This window comes from Ostrea edulis, chromosome 6 (assembly GCF_947568905.1).
Source record: "Ostrea edulis chromosome 6, xbOstEdul1.1, whole genome shotgun sequence".
Lineage (NCBI taxonomy): Eukaryota > Metazoa > Mollusca > Bivalvia > Ostreida > Ostreidae > Ostrea > Ostrea edulis.
Window position 1 is genome coordinate 38,512,781 of NC_079169.1, and position 23,305 is coordinate 38,536,085.

The 23,305-nt window shown below is 38.2% G+C and overlaps 2 protein-coding genes across 2 annotated transcripts; both read right to left on the minus strand.

Annotated features, from left to right (window-relative positions):
* Positions 1-979: 979 nt before the first annotated feature.
* Positions 980-2,326, minus strand: LOC130047266 (uncharacterized). Its single transcript, XM_056141892.1, has one exon. The coding sequence runs from the start codon at positions 2,324-2,326 to the stop codon at positions 980-982; it is 1,347 nt and encodes a 448-aa protein (XP_055997867.1).
* Positions 2,327-2,675: 349 nt separating this feature from the next.
* On the minus strand, positions 2,676-6,762 carry LOC125646037 (uncharacterized). Its single transcript, XM_056141893.1, has 2 exons — positions 6,105-6,762; positions 2,676-5,569 (listed from the first exon to the last, which is right to left on the minus strand). Exons 1-2 carry the CDS (start codon positions 6,760-6,762, stop codon positions 2,676-2,678), a joined length of 3,552 nt encoding a protein of 1,183 aa, XP_055997868.1.
* Between the last annotated feature and the right edge of the window lie 16,543 nt (positions 6,763-23,305).

The following is a 23,305-nucleotide window of genomic DNA, read 5'->3' on the forward strand; positions in this document are numbered from 1 at the left end:
GAATAGTTCATCTTAAAAATTGTCACTGCGTTGCAGCTAACCACACAATCAAACTCAGATATATGTTTCCAAGTTTATTGAGGAATGTGGTGAAAAGCTACAAGATACACACAAACAAACATGTACATAAAATCAACTGATACTAGACAATGAATTCTACATACATGCATCAAATTTACATTTAAAACAATATTGCCAACTATTTGACTTAACAAACATCTGAATTCCAAGCAAACACATGTAGGATACTTGTAATGTTGAATTAATAGTAAGGAGATCACATATAGTAAACTACACACACGTACCAATGTGAAATTATACACAGTGAACTAGAATCTTCTATTTATAGAAACGAGTTGACATACACAACCTAAATGCACAAAAAAGCGAATGACACATGCTACAAAATCATTATACAAATTCAAATAAATCATTTATAAATGCTTACAGTGTGCTCTCGGCCGGATAATGGACAATCATGGAAAAACTGTTGCTGCAAATGAGCGCGGCATCCTGCGCCAGCATGGATAATAATTGTACTAAATAAACCAAAACCGTAAACCCGCAAATATCAAGCTACATATTAAACAAGTCGTACTTCAACCAATTCGTGAACACAACACTCCCCGTCTTATATCATAGATATAACTAATAACTTATTTACAATGACAATTTGTAGTCTAACTATAATGAAACTGACTCACAACACAGACAATCATTGGTCTAACAGAAGAATCATCTCCGAAATGGGTCGAGTATAAGTTGTCACCTTTCCATCCTTGGCGACACGAATGACAGCTTTACGAACCATTTTGTCATTGCTCTCAATTGGGCGCTCCACTATCCCCAATGGCCACAGATTCCTATGAACATTTTTCTCACGTAACAGGACAACATCCCCTGTCTTCAGATTCTGCTTACTTGTACACCATTTATGTCTCTTCTGTAAACTGTCCAAGTAGGTGGTGCGCCACTTTTTTCAAAACATGTCGGATAACACCTGTACATGCTTCCAACTTGCAGAGTACATATCCTTGATGCTCAAATGGTCTGAAAATGTTCCAATTTCCCCCTGCTTCTGGGTCAGTAAAATGTTTGGGCTCAATACCATAGGAGATGATGGGTCCGCATCAAGTGCTGTTATTGGACGAGAATTGAGGATGGCGCATACCTCGGCCATAAGTGTAACCAACACCTCGTGTGTAAGTTCTTTAGGTACTTCTTGCAGTAACATCGAGTCTAGGATCCTCCGAGCACTTCCTATAGCCCGCTCCCAAACACCTCCCATATGTGATGCATGGGGGGCATTAAACAACCATGTTGCTCTGTTGTTCTTAAGATAGGTCTGAACTTCATTATCTTCAACGTTAATTGCATTCACATGAAGGTCATTCACAGCTCCAATGAAATTAGTGCCCTTATCTGATCGGATGAGCTTCACTGGTCCATGCAATGCTACAAAGCGTCGTAGGGCATTAATGAAACATGAGCTGGACATGTCCTCTATCACTTCAATGTGGACTGCACGTGTAGTTAAACAAGTAACTAGGACAGCCCATCTCTTGCTCTGAGCAGACCCACCACGTGTCTTCCTGGTAAGTACTGGCCATGGGCCAAATACATCAAGTCCCACAGACGAAAAGGGGGGTCCTGGGGTGAGCCGATCCACCGGAAGATCTGCCATCTTCTGTTCCTGGGGCCTTCTACGCAGTTTCCGACAAACAACACATGCGTAAATGATGGAAGAAATAAGTCTCTTTCCTCCAAGGATCCAGAAGCCATGAGAACGTACGGCACCTTCAGTGATTGTTCTACCCTGGTGGAAAACCTTGTTATGGAAGAAACGTACAAGTAGAGTTGCCACATGTCCCCTAGGAACTATAACTGGATTAAGTGATGCAAGTCCAGTACTCTTCAGGTTGTTCAGACGGCCTCCAATCCTCAGCAAGCCTACATTATCAATGTATGGGGATAGGTGCTGAATACGACTGTCCTTAGGTAGGTCACATTTCCCCTTGATTGCTTCAAGTTCACCCCTAAAAGCCTGAGCTTGTACACATCTAAGGATGAAGTCTTCAGTGTCTTTGAGTGCAGATTCACATTTAGTCTTGTTACACAAGTGCCAACTAGTGCAATCAATCGAACCTCTGTAGGAGGCAGACACATGGCGGAGAATAGACAATGCAGACACAAGACTGTCCCATGTTGAGAATTTTGTGAAACGATCCTCAATAGGAGTTGGGTTGCTTAATAGATCTGCCTTAAAGACACTCACTTCTGGTCGAATATCCTTGTCATCATCAGGGTTGATGAGTGGATAGTCCATATCTGGTTCACATTCCGCTAGGTCCCCTAAACATAACTGCACTGGTCCAACGAGCCAAGTATCCAAAGAATTCCCTACGTCAGAAACTGATCCCCTAGTTGCTGCATCTGCTGAATTCAGGTGAGTGGGTACATAACTCCACTGGCTAGGGGTTGATACGGCATGAATACAAGCAATTCTATTGCTCACATACGTGTACAAACGTCTGGTTCTGTTCCTGATGTATCCCAGTACGACCTTGCTATCTGTGAAATATCTAATAGAGGACGTCGGGATATTAAGATGGTCTGAGACAAACTCTCCTATCTCTGTTGCCAATACAGCTCCACATAGTTCCAGACTAGGAATACTATGTCCTGCCAGAGGAGCGAGTTTTGATAAAGCCAATGTGGTGCTTGACCTTCAGGTAAGCTGCTGCTGCAATTGCTGCTTCAGATGCATCAGAGAATATCAGTACTTGTGGGTCAGGTGCTATGCTCAGCGATTGTGGAACAAACATTCGGGGAATCTGTAGACTGCTTAACTGGTCCAGTGACCTACTCCAACTCTCCCATCGCTCTCGGTACTCTTCTGGTAAGGGATCATCCCAGCTTGAACTTATCGTACACATCTCACGAAGAATCGTCTTTCCACAGATTGTCAGTGGAGACAGAAAACCAATGGGGTCAAAGATACTGTTGACCCTGGAGAGGATTCCACGGCGAGTGAAAGAGACGCCCCCATCTGGCTTCTGGAAGATGAAACAGTCAGATCTCAGATTCCAGGCCAATCCAAGGCTGTGCTGAACCAAATCATCATCTTCACCAATCGAAAAATCCTGTACATCCTTTCCCAAGTCAGCTGCAGGGAATGCATCTACCACATCTTGTACGTTTGACACAATCTTGTGTAACCGAATTTTACCCTCATCATTCAGTACCTTCTGAGTACGCCTCATCAAATCAATTACTTCAGCAGGAGTAGGTCGAGACATCAATGCATCATCAACATAAAAATCCTGGTGTACAAAATTGACAACGTCAAGATCTGCATGTCGTACCGCTTGTCTGAGTCCATATGTTGCCACTGCGTGGGAAGGCCGGTTCCCAAACACATGGACGGTCATTCGATACTCTATCATCTGACGGAGTGGATCGTTGTTCTCATACCAGTAAAACCGCAAGTAGTCTCTGTCTCTCTCATTCACAAAGAAACGGTAGAACATCTGCTGGATGTCACCTGCGATAGCACACAAATCTTTCCGAAACCGCAACAAGATTCCTAGCAAGTTGTTTGTCAAGTTGGGTCCAGACAAAAGAGTGTCATTGAGTGAACACCCCTGATAAACTATTGAAGAATCAAACACAGCACGAACCTTGCCAGGCTTTTTTGGGTGCGCAACAGCAAATATGGGGATGTACCAACACTCTTGCCCCTTGGGTATCTCTGGTGCTCTCTCTGCTGCTCCTGTTTGGAATATGTTTTCCATAAATTCACACATCTGCTTTAACTTTTCAGGATTTTTCCTCAAACTGTGGTCAAGGTTGATGGCCCGTTTGAAAACTTGAGTTTTATTGTTCACTAGATGTGGGCGCACGTTCTTGAAAGGAAGAGGAGACGTCCAATTTCCATTAAAGTTCTTCTGGAAAGTCTGGTCCATAAGTGACAGGAATTCACGATCTTCTACTGAATTTCCCACCTTATTGTCATGTCTGTCAGTGTAAAACACATTATCACCCTTGAAGTCCCGAGCTTGAAAGGTTACATGGCTAGGGGGGCCTTGGACCTTAAGATGGATACTGTTCTGGCATGGGGTAAAGATTGTCCCTCTACCATCATTCTGAATATTGGTCTTCAGGACACTGAGATCACTTGGCTTGTGACGACCATCTAAACACACCTCTCCAATTATGACCCATCCAAGGCTAAGCTTCTGGGAAAAGGGAGATGCTGGGGGCCCAGTCACTTGGCCTTGCACCTGATGTACATCCACCAAGTCTCTTCCAATTAGCAGCTGTATACCAACATCTCTGCGTAGTGGGGCAAGTTCCTTTGCAATGTGCCGTAAGTGAGGATGAGCACAAGCGACATCTGGAGTGGGGATTTCCATCATGTTGTCTGGAATATCATTACACTCTATGATAGGTGGAAGCTTATGACAGTTAAGTCCATCCATAGACTGAATACAGAATCCCACGGCTCTTCTCCCAGAGGCCTCGGTCACTCCAGTACAAGATTTGAGTCTGTAAGGAATGGGATCAGATGTGACTCCAAGTTGGTTCAAAAGTTCAGAGCGACCTAGGGTGTGGTTGCTCTGATCATCGAGCAGCACGTATACAGTCACAGCAGCTTGTGGACGATCACTGGGAAATACCTTAGCTAGAACAACCTTGGCACAAGAACGTCCGCCATCAACTGAGCCGCAAAGTGTAGTGCACTTTGACGATACCTCTGTTCCCTCCCCGCCATGATCCGAGGTGAGTACCTTTGCTTTAGTGTCTTCATCACACAAGTCCCTCCTATACCAGTGCATGGCTGTAGGGTGAAGTGTACTCCTGCAGACAGAACATGGAGAAGATGCGGTACAAGATGACTGCTGATGTTGAGTTGATGCACAACATTTGAAGCAGATAGAGTGTTGCCTTAAGAATGCACGACGCCTATCCAGCCTCCACTTCCGAAATGCCTCACATTCGTTCAATGAATGTTTGGACTTGTGTACTGGGCAACGAGTAGTTACATCATTGGTGTTATTCTGACTCCATGTGTCATTTGTATCTATTTCTATCCGATTGTCTCTAGAAACACTTGTCTTGTGCGCAGATATCGTCTTCCTGCGTTCTACAGGTTTAGGATAACGGTAAGTATCTTTACGCGGTGGATTATAAACAAATCCTGGATCATTGCACATAGTTGCCATTTCACTGATGAATTTTAAGAAGTGTTCAAATGGAGGGTACTGTGAATTGTTCTGCTGTTTGTACCTGAAGGCTATGGTTGTCCATTTGTCTTGAAACTTCTTTGGTAGCTTGGCTACTATAGGTGTAATACCAACAGATGTGTTGAACTGTGCTAACAAATTAGTAAAAATGTCATTTCCTTTCAAAGACTGGATCTCATTCAGAATATCACACAGTTGGTATAGTTCTTTCTCATCCTGACTGTCTAGAGTCTTAAAGTTCTCCAGCTTTTTCCTGATTGAAGCCTCTACAAGTGAGGGTGCACCATATCGCTCTTCCAGGCGACGCCAAACATTCAACCGACCTGCCACAGAATCATTGGCATGACATGCTTTAATGTTTCTGGCCTCAACACTTGATTTCGGTCCCAAGTACTTGACAAGCAGATCAAGTTCTTCTGTTGGAGTCCAGCCATGACTCGCAAAAAGCTAGTCTTCCATGACAAGTAGTGCTCAGGCTTGTCATCAAAGTAATCGATTTTGGTTACCAGATCTTTTTTAAACCAGAACCTCGCAAAGTCTGTGAACATATGGGCTTCTGTTTTGGGAGGTTCAACTGTGTTCAAGGGTCCAGTCTCAGTGAGGGGTGTAAGTGGTTTTCTCATTGTGGATACAGAGGGTCCAAGGTTGTGATTCACAGAAAGTGGAATATCTGTGAAGTGAGACGGACTGTATGTTGGAACACAATTAGTAAAAGAAGTCGGTAAGTAAGATGGTAACATGTTCTCTCTCTGATTTTGTGGTTCAAATTCTGGAGCGTTCACATTCAAGGATGGCGGCTCGAGACCACGAATAAAATCATCCACAACACTCAGTTGATCCAAGTCGGATATATCTGACCTGCAATCCTCCTCCACCACAGAAAGTTCTGCCTAAGCACTGCGATCTCCTTCTTAGCAGCCAACTCTTCTAATTCTGCTTGAATATTGAGGGCATGTTGTTTAAGGGTATTTTCTTTCTTCACAAAGTCCAGACGAGCCTTAGCAGCTTCTAAACTGAGTCTTTTTTGTAAAACTGTATGGTGAGATTGAGAGCTAGATGATGAGGAAGATTTCGCAGATGGTGTGGGTGACTGCATACTGGAAAGCTTTTTGGATATAGAGCGTGCCAGAATCTCAACTCTCTCCATGTAGGTACGTCTCACAACCATATGGCTTGTCTGCTCAAGGGAACTTTCATGGGTGTTATTTCTTGATAAGAACTCCAGATATTCATCACTAAGATGTTTATAGTCATTAAAACTAGAGTCTAACTTTAGCCCCAATTCACTCAATTCACTTCTTTTACACACTGATATGTCATACTGCAACAGAGTTTCTAAGTTTCTACCCAACGACAACAGTTTATTTATATAAACATCACAATATTCATGAAACAGGCTTGAACCCTTTTCCGTAAGTTTTAACTGTCTTTTGGGACGAACATCCAGGCTGGACAACATGGAATCAGGGTCTGTTAGGAAGTATAAATCCTCTGGATCTGAGTACTTGGATGCCATGACTTCGAGTATTGGTCCGACTACCAGTGGGCTGCAGTACTCACACTCTTTTCACTGTCACTGCGTTGCAGCTAACCACACAATCAAACTCAGATATATGTTTCCAAGTTTATTGAGGAATGTGGTGAAAAGCTACAAGATACAAACAAACAAACATGTACATAAAATCAACTGATACTAGACAATGAATTCTACATACATGCATCAAATTTACATTTAAAACAATATTGCCAACTATTTGACTTAACAAACATCTGAATTCCAAGCAAACACATGTAGGATACTTGTAATGTTGAATTAATAGTAAGGAGATCACATATAGTAAACTACACACACGTACCAATGTGAAATTATACACAGTGAACTAGAATCTTCTATTTATAGAAACGAGTTGACATACACAACCTAAATGCACAAAAAAGCGAATGACACATGCTACAAAATCATTATACAAATTCAAATAAATCATTTATAAATGCTTACAGTGTGCTCTCGGCCGGATAATGGACAATCATGGAAAAACTGTTGCTGCAAATGAGCGCGGCATCCTGCGCCAGCATGGATAATAATTGTACTAAATAAACCAAAACCGTAAACCCGCAAATATCAGGCTACATATTAAACAAGTCGTACTTCAACCAATTCGTGAACACAACAAAAATATTTTGTATATGAGTGTACGTCACTTTCGGTTTCAACAGGAAGTGGTTGAAAAATTTACTACATTCAAATTTTTTCAACACGGTTTCTCAGAGATGGTTCAATGGATTTTCTTGCCAATTATGAAGATGATAGAGAATTGTAGTACCCTTAGACACGATATATCATTTTTATAAATCTACTTCCGTTCGTAAGATATGTCCGATTTCCATTTTTCAAAAAATCATCTTGTCCGGGGGTAATATCAAAAACGACTGAAGAGGAATAAATGAAACTTTCATGTATTATAGATCTCTCGATTGTATAGTGCATGTACATTAACTTGTTTTTCGTTATCACTTCCGGTCGTAACCGGAAGTGATTGAAAGAATCACTAATTTCAAACTTTTTCTTTTAAATTGAAACCTACACCAGTTTATTAAGTCTCTTTCAAAGTATTCAAAGAATGTTGACCCCGTCGGTAGTCAAAACGCCTACTTCCGGATTCTCGAAAAAACACTCTGATACCTTTCGTCTTTGTGTCCCCCATAAATCTCGTTTATATTTCAAGTGTTTGATATGATTTTCATATATCTTAAGAACAGTATCAACATCTAGACTTAAGAGAATTTTATTTTTCAAAATTCACTTCCGGTCGGTAGTAAGCCACTACTTTTTCTTTATTTAGTCTGCTTCTTTTTCTTGAGAACTCTTTCAAATAGAGACGTGAAACTTTCAGGGAATATAGACAATAGAGAGTCGCTGTGGTTTATGGGAAAACATATCTGAATATTACTTCCGGCCGTCACCGGAAGTTACGAGAAATGGGTGAAAACTTCATTAACACACCTCTCATGTCTTGAAAAGGCACATTCTCTGATATATTTGAATGGTTCTCGTAAGAACAGAAAGCTGTGTACCGGAAGTGTTCAAACGGAAGACCTACTCATTACCAGTAATGAGTGTCTAGTTATTATTATTTTTTCCCCTTTCGTCTCTGAGACCGTTGTATGGATTTTCCTGAAAGTTTTACAGATTATAGAAAACGATGGTACCTCCACGCACTGTTTTCATTTTTTCAAAATTCACTTCCGTTCGTGAGATACGTCCGATTTTCCGGTTTTTAAAAGCAACTTTGTCCGGGGGGTAAACTTGAAAACCACTAAAGATAATCAAATGAAACTTTCAGGTATGATAGATCTATTTTTTTATGGTGCATGCACGTATTATTTTTTGTCGCCGTCATTTCCGGTCGTCACCGGAAGTGATTAAATGAATCACGAATTTCAAACTTTTTTCTTTCAAATTGAAACCTATATCAGTTTACTAGATCTCGTTCTAATTCTTAAAAAGTGTTGACCCCACCGGAAGTTGAATCTCCAACTTCCGGTTATATCAAAGAAAGACCAATCATTCTCTCATTTTTCAGTGCCATAAATCTCGGTCATGAAACAAGTTAATGAGTTGAGTTTTACATATATTATAGTCACTATAAATGTCTAGAGTAACGTACAATATTTTTGTAAAATTCACTTCCGGTCGTTAGATATGGTGTGGACAAATTCAGACTTTATTTCCCTGATATCTCCGGAACGAGGATAGATATACACTTGAAACTTGCAGGGATTATAGATTAGCGATAGTCCATCTTAAACATATTTTGTATATGAGTGTACGTCACTTCCGGTTTCAACAGGAAGTGGTTGAAAAATTTACTATATTCAAATTTTTTCAACACGATTTTTGAAAGATGTCTAAATGGATTTTCTTGCAAATTATGGAGATGATAGAGAATTGTAGTACCCTCAGACACGATCTTTCATTTATACAAAATCTACTTTCGTTCGTAAGATATGTCCAATTTCCATTTTTCAAAAAATCATCTTGTCCGGAGGTAATCTCAAAAACGACTAAAGAGGAACAAATGAAACTTTTAGGTATTATAGATCTCTCGATTGCATAGTGCATACACATTGATTTGTTTTTGTTAACACTTCCGGTCATAACCGGAAGTGATTGAAAGAATCACTAATTTCAAACTTTTTCTTTTAAATTGAAACCTACACTACGCTACACTCTTTCAGAGTATTCAAAGAATGTTGACCCCGTCGGTTGTCAAAACGCCTACTTCCGGTTTCTCGATAAAATACTCTTATACCTTTCGTCTTTGTGCCCCCCCCCCCATAAATCTCGTTTACATTTCAAGTGTTTGATATGATTTTCAAATATCTTAAGAACAGTATCAAGATCTAAAGTTAAGACAATTTTATTTTTCAAAATTCACTTCCGGTCGGTAGTAAGCCACTACTTTTCCTTTCTTTTATTTGCTTCTTTTTCTTGAGAACTCTTTCAAATAGAGACGTGAAACTTTCAGGGAATATAGACAATAGAGAGTCGCTGTGGTTTATGGGAAGACACATCTGAATATTACTTCCGGCCGTCACCGGAAGTTACGAGAAATGGGTGACAACTTCATAAACACACCTCTTATGTCTTAAAAAGGCATTCTCTGATATATTTGAATGATTCTCGTAAGAACAGAAAGCTGTGTAACGGAAGTGTTCAAACGGAAGACCTACTCATTACTAGTAATGAGTATCTAGTTATTATTCTTTTTCTCCGGTACTTTTTTGTCCGGTAGTGTTCTCAGAAACTACAAAAGGGATCGATATGAAACTATAGTGATAGTATAGTGTTTGTAGATGTGCACAGTGATAGTCATTTTGTCTGCACGTGCATGCACGCGCGCGCACGTGCACTGCAATTTTGGTACAAAAAATGGAAAATCAGAATTTTAAAGGGATCGATATGAAACCTAAATAGGATGGTAGTATATCATTTGTAGATATGAAAAATAATAGTTATTTTGTCTACACGCGCATACATGGGCGTGCACGTGCATTACAAACTTTGTACACTAACTTTGGAATCAGTCAAACTTTTTTGTTGTTCATTAAAATGGCTTGATATTCATATCATAGGTAGATATTGAGACCCTTAACTGATTTGCATGGTCAAAATTACCAATTTCCACGCGCATGCACGTGCACTTTATTTTGATTGGATAGTACTAAAACGTTTGTAACTATCTTATTTATGAAGCGAATGAGTTGATATTTACAGCATACGTAGACAATATGTGTATCTATATATTGGTATAACAAAAAATGCCAACGCACACGCGCATGCGCGTGCAACGTTTTTCAAATGTTTATTTTTTAAAGGACGATAACGTTTTTGTTTTTCACCAAATTCTATTGATATTAGGGGTTTAGATGTATCTTGGTACTCCTTACAAATTGCTGTGTTAGAATTATTGCTCAGCACGTGCATGCACGTGTGCGGAATTCTGATTGGACGATTTTAAAATCGCTATAACTTTCTTATATGTGGTGGAAACGTTATGAAATTCATACTGTAGATATATGATACAAATGCCTGTTGAACGACATCAACAAAAATTCGGAATCATACACGTGTGCGCGTGTATGCACGTGCAACGCTTTATTTCATTTCTTGGTACTGAAATGACCGTATTGAACGTACTACATGTAATTATAGGCTAAAATAAAATGATTTTTTGCTATAGATTCACAAAGACATCACTTTTTAATTGGGGGAGGTTTGGGGAACATATGTAACGGTCCCCGTTACATTTAGAACTAGTTTTCTCTTAATTTCATTCATTTGTCCTAAAACACCCAGTTATGGCATTTCTCATTAGTTTAAGCATGTCTATTTTGATATATTAAGTTACTTTCTATGTTTAGAAACGTGTTTGAATGTTGTAAGTATGGTGTGCATATACGGTCATAAACTTACAAGTTTGTCCTTCTTTGTGGTAATGCGCAACGAGGCCATTATGTATGAAATTTGTGTATTAAGTCTTATGAGTAACTAAGTGTTAGTGTATTTTGTATGTCTTACCAAGACAGTATCATTATCTAAAATGTGATAATGAGTAGTACCATATGTACGTGTAAAGCCTCAATGCTTGTTTCATGTTGTATAATGTATTTGTTGGTGTATGTTGGAATAGGTCCTGTCCGCCTGTGTATTCCTTCTTGTGATTTCCCAACAACCTGCTATCCCGAGGAGCTCGTTTATGTGTGGTGTCCTACCTGTGGACCGTAAGACGTGTGTGTGTTTGAAGGGATAGTTTCTTCGTAGAACACGTCTTGTAGCAGGGACGGAGTGTGTAAAGGACAAAACAGTAGTGACAAACCAGGGACCGTTTCTTGTAGAACACGTCACAGGGACGGAGTGTATGAAGGGCAAACCAGTAGTGACAAACCATACCAATCAGCATCTTATTTTTATACTTGTAACTTGATTATTAATTTCATTAAATATGTAAAGTGTTACAAAATTCTTGTTCTCTTTAGGTTGTCTCCACGTAAACCGCCATTAGCTCAGCTATTCGTGGCAGTCAATTACAATTATTCTAAAAACACGACATTCTTTTTAAAATCTTTTCCAAACGTAAGGCCAGTTGAAAGGTAAAGATAACCAACAGTGATCGATCTCATAACTCGTATAAGCAATACAAAATAGATAGTTGGGCAAACACGGACCCCTGGATATACCAGAGGTAGGATCAGGTGCCTAGGAGGAATAAACACCCCCTGTCGACCGGTCACACCCGCCGTGGGGCCTATATTTTGATCAGGCAAACGGAACAATCCACAGCGAAAATCAGCGTGCCAAGAATGGCCCAACAATCGGTATGAAACACGTCAGATAACATTTGACCCAAAGATTGATTGACTTCAAAAGGTACCCCCGTCAAATTGTTTTGGTGTCATTTGTATTTTTGACATTGTTCACGTTGGAGTCCACACTTTCAGCCATGATACCACTTACACAGTATATAAGATATTCACAGTAGAGTCTCTGTACAACCTTTAACATTGGCCGATCCACATTCATCATTGCACATAGAAGGGGCTTAACAACGTTGTCTAGTTTTCCGTAAACCACCTCAGTCATTACCCGAAGGTCACAACAAGTACCTTAAACATTTTTGATTCTTGTGGATTTTCTAATGTTTAGAATGAAAAGGGTATCCTCATGGTGAAATGGATTACAAATTCAGTTAAACAAGGACTGAAAGATTAATTGATACAGAAATGGTCGCCTGATATGACCCAAGGGTAATATTTTAACACACACACACACACACACACACACACACACACACACACACACACACACACACACACACACACACACACACACACACTCTCTCTCTCTCTCTCTCTCTCTCTCTCCTGTTCAATCAATAAATATCTACATGCAAGGTGACCGTAAATAATTATGTGATTCCCAAAGAGACAACGAATTTTTTCCTTTTATATATCATTTGTGTAACTAATTGTTTATTTTGGATTGCGAATGTAATACCCGTATTTTCACCTAGATGTATATTTCCGATCACTATCCCTGTGACGTAACCATATTGTTGTTTAATTTGACGACGATAAGATTGGATTATCTACGGAAAACCGCTTCTTACCCTGAAGGATGAAGAATTCCACAGAGATGAAAATGGTAAATGGATTGCTCCATTTCATTTTGTTCGCCAAGGCCTGTTATGCCAAATAACCGTTCTCAAGCATGGGGAAAAGTCCAAATTCTAGATACTAGTTTACAGAAGGACAAAGTGAAAACGTCTCATTTCATTGAATTCATGAGGAAAGTGTTTGACAGTGGTGCTGCTGAAGTTGCTCCTACTCTCAGCCCAGATACAACTAAGGGAGTATGGTACTTACCTATTTTTGGCGTGTATCACCCAAAGAAACCTAATTAAGTCAGAGGAGTTTTCATCTTGTCCGCCATATACGAAGGAATCTTGGAAACAGTCTCCTTGGAATCCTTATTGGCTTCCGTAAGGACCATTATGCAGTTACTGCAAACATTGAACACATGTTCTAACCAGTTTTATGTTAAGAACACAGAGACTTTCTTAAGTTTTTCTGGCATAAAGACAATAATCCAAAACTTTCCCTCATTGAGTATCGCATGTGCGTACACATCTTTGGTAATGCACCGTCTCCTGCTATTGCCACTTACGGCCTTAGGAAAATTGCAGAAGAATGTGAAAATCTTTATGGTTCTGATGTCAACTATTTTGTGCACAAAGACTTTTATGTTGACGACGGATTAGTGTCATTATCATCTCGTGAAAAAGTCTTGGACTTGATCATTCGAACTTAAACAGCTCTACGAGACACTGGCAAAATTCGTCTACACAAGATTGCTTCAAATGACAGAAATTTTGAACAGCCTTTGTGAAGATGACCTGAATAAGAATCTTAAGGACATTCAAGTTCGGGGAAAATAACTCCGTGTTACCCGTTCAACATAGCCTTGGTTTTTCATGGGACTTAAATACCGATACGTTTCTGTTCCAAATTCAACAAGGTGAAAAACCAAGCACACGAAGAGGAATGCTTTCGTTTCTAAATAGCATTTTTGACCAACTTGGATTTCTTTCACCTGTCACTGTTGCTGGAAAAATCCTTCTCCGAGAAACAACTGGTATCGACTGGGATCAGCCGGTATCGACTGGGATCAGCCGTTACCTTTCTCTTTTGACTCCAAGTGGAAAGAGTAGAAAACACCCTTGGAGTATTTACATGAACTAAGAATTCCACGGATGTATTCACCTGTATCTTTGAGTTGTGTCAGCAATGTAGAACTGCATGTTTTTTCGGATGCATCAGAACAAGCGACCGCATATCTAAAAGTCACAGATGTCGACAGATGTCACCTTGGATTTATTCTTTGAAAAACAAAATTAGCACCAACTAAAGGACATACTATTCCAAGATTAGAATAATGTGGAGCAGTTCTTGCTGCAGAAATTGGACACAATGTTTTGGAACAGTTAGACGTCAAACCAAATGTTGTGAAATACTATACAAACAGTTAAGTTGTCCTTGGATATCTCCATAACCAAACCAAACGTTATTACAAATATGTGTCAAATCATGTGTATAAAATTCTGAAAACAACTTCTGATGATCAGTGGAATTATGGCCCCTCTAGTGAAAATCCAGCTGACTGTGCAACATGAGGAAATTTATCATGTGAACATGTTATCACAAAGTGAATGGTTATAAGGACCTCATTGGCTTTTCAAACAACATACAGATAATGAGACAACCTCAGTTTCTCACTACCCCCTAGTTGACCCAGAAAACGACAAAGAGATTTGTCCAGATGTCAAGGTCATAAAAACATCAGTAAATACGTCAAAGAAGCCTTTGACTGACCGTTATGAAAAATTTTCAAAATGGAAAACTCTGATAAGTTCATAAACGTAAACAACACATTTTCTGGATGGCATTTCTGCAGAGAGAGTGAGTGTCCAGTCGTGTCAAGAAACAGAAAAATTTGTGTTGCGTGAAGTTTCTATGATGAAATTCAGTGTCTTGAAGAAAAAAGGACTTTACCAAAGAGCAATTCTATTTTAGAACTTTGTCCTATGTTAGACAGTCTAACCGATTTACTGAGAGTCAGCGGACGACTCAACAATAAGAAAGATGTGTTGCCTACAGGAGAAATCAATCCAATCATAGTTCCAAAAAATTACCACATTGCAGTACTTCTTATCAGACACTTCCATGAATCTGTAAGACATCAAGAAAGATATATTACCGAAGGAGCACTACGAGGCAATATATTCTGGCTGATTGTTGCAAAAAGAATGGTATCCTCGTTCATTCACAACTGTTATACCTGCAAAAAACTTCGCGGCAAACTTTAACATCAAAAGTTGGCCGATTTACCAAGCGATAGATTTACAATAGTCACTCCTTTTGCATCAATCGGAGTGTGGATACATTCGGCTCATGGAAAGTGGTAACTAGAAAAACACGTGGTGGAGTTATCCGACAGAGGTACAAATTTCTTCAGTGCAACAGAAGAACTTGGTTTGCAAACTGAAAATGTAGAGGATTGACCAATCAGCAAACATTTGAATGAAACTGGAGCTGTGTGGATATTTAATGCCCCACATTCTTCCCACATGGAAGGTTCATAAGAGCGCATGATCGATCTCATATGAAGGGTTCTCGATTTTATGCTACTTGATTCAAAAGCTAAACAGTTAACACATGAAACTTTGACGACCTTCATCATGACTTCATGGCAGAAGTGTGCTCAATTTTAAACTCAAGACCTTTGGTGCAGATTTCCTCCGATCCGGAATCGACGTTCATTCTAAGTCCTGCAATGTTGTTAACTGGAAAAGTTAACTACTTACCTGTCCTACCAGAAAGTTTAGACATAGAAGATATAAATCGAGCACAGTGGAAACATGTACAAGTCCTTTCCGACAAATTCTGGAAACACTGGAGATTCACAGAACTTTCAAAAACGACGCAAACGGAGAGATGATCGTCCAAATTTGAAAACTGGTGACGTGATTGTACTAAACAATGCAACAAAGAATCGCTCAAATTGTCCCCTTGGTGTGATGATATAAACCTTTAGAGCAGCGATGGCAAGTCCGTAAAGCTCGCGTCCGTATATATGTAAAGATGGACAAAATGTGACCTACACGCGTCCGATCAGCGAGATGGTTCTACAAACGAGCTCGCTGTGAATCCCGCATTGACCGTGTTGTAAAATGGTGTTGAACACCAGATCGTGTTCCATGATAATTTGTGATATCGTGTTCCATGTCAGCTGATTTGTGAAATCGTGTTCTATGATTATTATTTGTGTTCCAGGATTGTGTGTGAAATCCGTGTTCCATGGTTCTGTAACTGTGTTACTTTCTATAATCAATAATATCATACTTATGATACAATATTAAGTTATTAAAATGAAAGTGAATGTCACATGTTCTAGATTTATTACAGTGATCCATTGTAATTTTTAGTCGTGTTCCATAAATTCTATGTTCCATAGTATTTTCTATATACATATAATTACTCATCATGGTCCAAGATATTAAAAATGATTTGATGGTCCATCAAGTGTAAGGTTTTCTAAAGCGTACAGCATATATTCAATTATTTAGATTATACGTGTCAACTTTTAGTGTTCCATTGTGTTTGAACAGTATGTTCTGTTATATCTTAACATTCCATGTTCCATGATGATAAAACTAGGTTCAATCGAATTCGATGTTTCATCAAGTGACCCGATATTTTGGTCAAATATATTGTAATTGTGATAGCGTTCCGCTGCACATTGTCTGTTATTTTAAACATTTGTATAGTAATAGTTTTTAATATATTATACGGGGAGTGTGCTGTAACCAAATTGTTGTTTAATTTGATCGGATTCGAAATTCTTTTATTCATTACCTCCTACGACGGGAGATTCAGTTCGTGCAAAGTTTACTGCCACTTAGACAATGTCACTCGGATATACATATGTACGCATGTACATCTAACCAAGCCACCATGTAAGTTAATACTTGTTTCTATATAATTGGTTATATTAATTGATTGAATTTATACATAATCATAATGTTGTAAGTTGCATATACATGTAAAAGCTCACCTTTGAAATTTTTCATTTTTGAGAAAGTGTAAACATTGTGATACTTTTGAGAATTCGTAAACCTGTTTTATAGAGTTGGGGTAATTTCTGTAGTTTAACTACGGATAACTCCGTTTACCTGATCAGGATATAGGGCTAACGGTGGGTGTGACCGGTCGACAGGGGATGCTTACTCCTAAGTACCTGATCCCACCTCTGGTGTATCCAGGGGTCCATGTTTGCTCAACTATCTATTTTGTATTGCTTATAGGAGTTATGAGATTGATCACTGTTTGGTATCTTCACCATTCATAGGCCTATGAAATGTGTAACATTGTATTTACATATGTATACAAGCTATTTGTTAATTTGTAGCTTCTTACCGCACTCTCACTCGCACGCACATGTATGTACACACACTCTCACTGTATTTTGGAGGAATAAAGCTGGGTCGTACTTAAGAGTTGTGTTCCGTTGGTGTTAGTGTTGGTTAACTAAGCAAAGGGCAGAATGATCTCTGATTTATATATCTAAGTTTGTATGTAATTATCCAGGGTTTGACATATACTTTTTTGAGCACTAGACCAGTCGGGCTACTTCAAATGAATTTTACTAGACCTGACCTTACATCCACTAGCCCTGACCAGCTGTACAGAAAAAGTGATAGTTTCTCCATATTTAATTACTTACTTCTAATGACAAACGTTAAGTTTGAACTAATCCTTATTTGATTGTCTCAAAAACATCAGTCTCGTCAATCAATTTAATATGCTTTAATTTTCAAACACATTTTCTGTTTCGTTAAATTCTACTCGACACGGGAATTCTTTAGTCCATTTAGAATAAAATGATCTCAACCGGTTTTTTTAAAATTTCTATTTCATAAGCCCTGCTTTGTTTCTTCCCAACCTTTTCCTTTTCTTTCTTGGGACATCTTTCCTTGAGGACGAGACGTCGTATTTGAATATAGAGACATTCCCGCACATCTGTCAACACCGAAAAATGGCTCTTTACAACGTAATTTATTAATTTGATAAACACTTTCTTACATTTAATTCAAATAAACGTTGGTTTTTTTTTTAAAATGAATTCAATTTATATCTATTTATCCGAAACATAACTTTACACCCATCATCGAGCAGATGTCTTAAAACATCACTTCCGATCGCGACTTATGTATTAGAAATAAAAATAAAGATTATGCCATCACGCGGTTCAAAATTGCTCACAAACTCTTTACAATCTTATTGTTTTAAAGTTTCTTGTTTATTTTTTCAACACGACCAGTCGGACTAGTAAATCGACATTTTACCCGACCGGACCCATCATTTAGTAGACTCGGTCGGTCGGACGTGCCTTAGTGTCAAACCCTGAATTATCGATAAATTTTGAATTGTGCAAGCGATATATCCAACCAGATGCTCAGTGTATATGTACGTGCATGATCAGATTCTTGATTCATATAAACTGCAAAGCCCCTGACCAATCAAGCATTCGATTCAGGAAAAATATTCGACTCTCATATCTCCCCTGATTGAAGACATCCTGATTGGTACGGATGAAGTGTATCGCAGTCGGTATATTAATGGAATGACAGCGTGTTGTAAAGTTCTGTCGAGATTCAAATGGAGTGCACCATTTTGTTTCGTGGATTTATCAGAATAAAGAAAATCAAACATTTTCGGTAAGTACACATCTCAGGTCTGTTGAATAGATGTCCGCATTTGATTTTTGTTTTTGTTTTTGGCAAGTATGCTATGTGCATTACATATTATGCATATCCAACTGTATTTTGCAAGAATTGATGTGAATAATATGAATTTTATGGTCTTTGCTTATTCCATTCTGGCAAATGATTTCTCTACATTTATTTCATAAGAAACTGCAAATACTTTCATGTACTTGTGTAACCGTGTGGTATTAATGCAGATACAACACAGTTGATTTTTTCGTTAGGTTCTATATTTGTGATCTTGAAGATGAATATAATATATATACACCCTACAAAACATATAACAGCCTATCAATTACAGTATTAACATAAATAAATTATCACATTGTTATGATAAAATCTAGATATCTTACATTTATCATAGGTAATAAAATAATTCCATTACACTGAATTAATCTGTACTATGTAATAGAAATAACTTTTATTTTACTCAAGCAAAATAGATTGAATGTAATAAATCTCAATTATGAGTATATATACAATGCTAATATACAATATCATAAGCAATAATTACAATTGTTACCGAATTGTGGATTCAGGCAAAAGAAAGAATTGGAACCATGTCCATGGTGTATTTACAACACATCAGACCTGTGTATAATAATACACACATTCACACTTTATGTAAACATATATAATAATGTCTTACATCAAGGCTGATATTATCATATCTACTGATACATAGCATTCATTTCATATCAGTGTAATTTATTTTAAAAACTATTGATACATTTATATTTGATCATTACTCTCTTTCTCTTGTATACATGTAAAACTTATACGGTACCAATTTTGATGCACCAGATGCGCATTTCGACAAATAATGTCTCTTCAGTGATGCTCAACCGAAATGTTTGAAATCCGAAACAACAATGAAGTTTTAGAGCTATTATAGGGAAAAATAGCGTACCAAAAAAATTGGAGTCAAATTCGTCTAAGGATAAGAGCTATACATGTATAACTATAACTCATCATTTTCATACTTCCATTCATACTGTAGTATAAGAAGAGAGGAGAAAATGTTTGGCTGGACCGGGAATCGAACCCGGGACCCCTGCATTACTAGTCAGGTGCTCGAACCACTGTGCTATCCAGGCCGATATCAACGGTCTGTATAGCCCTAATTACTACATTCCTCCCTCCTTAAGATCAATTATAATTTTATGATTGTCTTTCAATATCAACCCAGGTTCATTTCGCCCCTGGCAGGACAACCTGCAAATTCAGGGGTGGTCAACGGCACCAAACGTGACTACTACAATACTCTAGAATTGTAAATGGAAATTATCAAAGAAAGAACTTACTTTCAAGGTCTTCAACAGATTGTCCAATTTCCTTCAATTCTTAGATATAAATAGCAAATCATCTCTCTGACTGCTAACTTCAAAGTGAGTTAAATTTACAGAATAAAACTCGCCAGAACTTTGACCTTCAAGACCTTCCAATAAAATTCCAGGAATACTTACAGTGACCAATCAAAGACTACTGACCTTTACACTAGTCCTCTGCCTATACTTGTCTTGAATGAATAAAACACTAAAGACAACTCTTATTCTAAAGAAAGATAACTCTGGTTATACTTCAGTAATAGAAAACGTGCAGTACTGGTTAGTAATATGTACATGTATTTTATATGAGTATTTAGTTTGTATTACTTATTTACAAGTATTTAATTGGTATATCAATACGTAGTAATTTGCTTGTGTATTGATTGTGACGTAATGTTTGCGGGCCGGAATGTTTCCGGGCATATATCGTGTGATATATGCCCGCAAACTTTTAAAGAACAGAGAAGAGATGAAATTGAAAGTATATAATAACACTAGAAATATTTGTGGAAATAATGCAAGTTCTCAACAAAGCACAACAATTTGGACACAGCGCAGTATTTCTTTTTATTAACGGTAATCTTGGAATAATGTTAATTTCAGCAAAGCACGAGATTTTCCTACGATACCATTATTTGGAGATGGCAGTGAAATATCTTCATGTCTTCACACATAACTCTCCGATAAGTAAATTAGGTCAGTCGCGCGTCGTTTACTGCAAAAGAAAATCGCATATTCCCAGATCACAGGCAATTTTATCGCTTGGGTTCGAATTTACTTTCATTCATTCTTTATTTTCTCCCTTAGGAGATTAAGCCCCTTTCACACATTCACGGAATTCTAGTCATCCGGGGTGATCCGACGTCTTTGGGTTATGTGACGTCGTAATAATAATAATGAATAATAATGATTGGTTTTATATAGCGCCTTATCCAGCGTATGCTGCTCAAAGCGCTTTACAATTATCAATGTACATTATTACCCCGGCAGACCTTATATCAATCTAGAACTTTCTCAGCCTCCTAGGAAGCATACAGTGCAAGCTGCCATTACAAGCGCTAGAGCACTAACATTCTAACAATATCTTTCACTGTCTATAGCCAGGTACCCCTTTTACACTTGGGTGGAGTGAGGAAATTCATGTAAAGTGCCTTTCCCAAGGACACAACGTCAGCCCTGCCGCGGCCAGGACTCGAACCCACGACCTTTCCGTCAAGAGTCTGACGGCCTAACCAATCGGCCACCGACGCCAACACGGTTGTCAACACGGTCTCATCACGATGCAGACTCGGAGAACGCCGGTTTCTCTACGAATAAGCACGGTAGCTACCCGTATGTCCCTAGGGAAAATCCTGGTCGGTGCCGACATGATCACGGACCGTACGGAAGATCACGGTTTCTGCCGGTACATCCACGGTTGTTTCACGGAGATACACGGATTATCGCGGTCTTTCTGTGATAATGTGTTATTTAGAAGTGTTTTTAAACTTAAAATAATCTAAAATTAAGTATTGATATACCAATTAAATACTGTGTTATTATATACCTCGTTTTTTGTAGCGGACGGACCTCGCAAGCTCGGTCCGTTTACGCGCCAAAAAACTCAGTCGTCATATTTTCCCATACAAAGTCTATAACCTATAAATATTAACTGCGAAGAATAAAGTCAAGAAAATATCTTGGTTAGAATTTTTCTGCGTATTATTCACACAAACTGCGATTTCCCTCAGTTTTCATGTACGTAGTTTGTAGGAGCGTATTAAATACTAATGCGTATTATATTCGACAAAATACGGCAGTGTATTGTATTTACAAAAATTAAAGTAGAGAGAAAATTTGCATGAAAGTAAAAAGGAACTTTGAAAATAATTTTATCGTACAGGGTTATTGATTTTTTTAGCAATTATTACAAATGGTAATCCAGGGCAAAATTTACTACGCTCGGGCAAACGTTTAAGCGTTAGTGTCGAACCCTGATATATATATATATATATATATATATATATATATATATATATATATATATATGTGTGTGTGTGTGTGTGTTATGACAATGTTATTCTCCCTCTGATCAACGACAACGGTTTATTTCTCATAACTTTATTTCTATTAAGATATCTGCGTACCGCCTCATATTACCATATATAAAAAATAGTTTGAATTTAAAAAGGTTGAATATTAAGGTCATCAATTAATGTATTGCATGAAATACTTTAGTCTCATTTGAGCATTTGCAATGAAATTTAATTTAGATAATGATTCTCTATAAAGAAGACATTTCTCGAGAGGGACGTTAAAGAATATTTAATCAATCAATCGTGATTTGATCAAGGGTGAATGTCACAAATGGGTATTTCCCTTCTTTTTCTGTCCTCAAGTTGGGGGGGGGGGGGGGGGGGGTAAATTCTCTGAATTATCTTGTTTGATTTCTTTCATTGGATTACTGAGAAAACAGTATGTATGCATGCTGTGATATACAACCGAATTTATGCCATGAATTTCGGTTTTAATTTGACTACAAAATGACTTGTTTAATTGTGAATAGCAGGACTGGACTGTCTTGTTTTCAACTAAACAGTTTCAAAAGATGCAGTTCCTTGATTATAGAGGTAAAAAGTAAGAAGCAAAATCAATATAGAACCTTGCGTTGAATTACATAAATAACAAGATTGGAATCGCTTACGGAAAAATTACATCTCTCTCTCTCTCTCTCTCTCTCTCATTGAACGGAATAACCAGAAACAGTAATGGTTGATTTCACAATCGTAAGAAGTTACGATGTCTTTTCAAATAACGCCTCAATATTCATGAGTGAAAAATTCTCTACGGGACATAAAACAATCAATCAATCATTTCAAATAATACTAATTTTTTCTTCTTCACCAAAATGGTCCTCTATAAACTTAACCGGGATAAAATCTTCTATAAAGCAGATTTCTGTGAGGGTAATTTGACTATGATAGGGGTCTCACTATACCGTTATCTTTCCGTGCCCCTGTTTTACGGGGGAGGAATGGCGAGGGAGAAAGACTACCTGGTCTTTCGTTGAATGTAAACTGAATAATGTTTAGATGCGTTGTAGGAAATCACTACAGCAGATTCCTAAAATTGTATGTCATTCAGAATCACTACAGCAGATTCCTAAAATTGTATGTCATTCAGAATCATTACAACAGATTCCTAAAATTGTATGTCATTCAGAATCACTACAGCAGATTCCTTGTATGTCATTCAGAATTTTAAGGACAAAATACGTTAAGGATTGAAATGGAAACTAAACTATGAAATTACGTATCACATTTAATGGAACAAAAAGGCGTTAACTAACCCAAAAACATGATGAGAC

Coding starts and splice junctions, on each gene's coding strand:
- LOC130047266 (XM_056141892.1), bottom strand. CDS start 2,326: ATGGACTATCCACTCATCAACCCTGATGATGACAAGGATATTCGACCA.
- LOC125646037 (XM_056141893.1), bottom strand. CDS start 6,762: ATGGCATCCAAGTACTCAGATCCAGAGGATTTATACTTCCTAACAGAC. Junction 5,570..6,104: donor GTGGTGGAGGAGGATTGCAG/GTCAGATATATC, acceptor ATTCTGTGGCAG/GTCGGTTGAATGTTTGGCGT.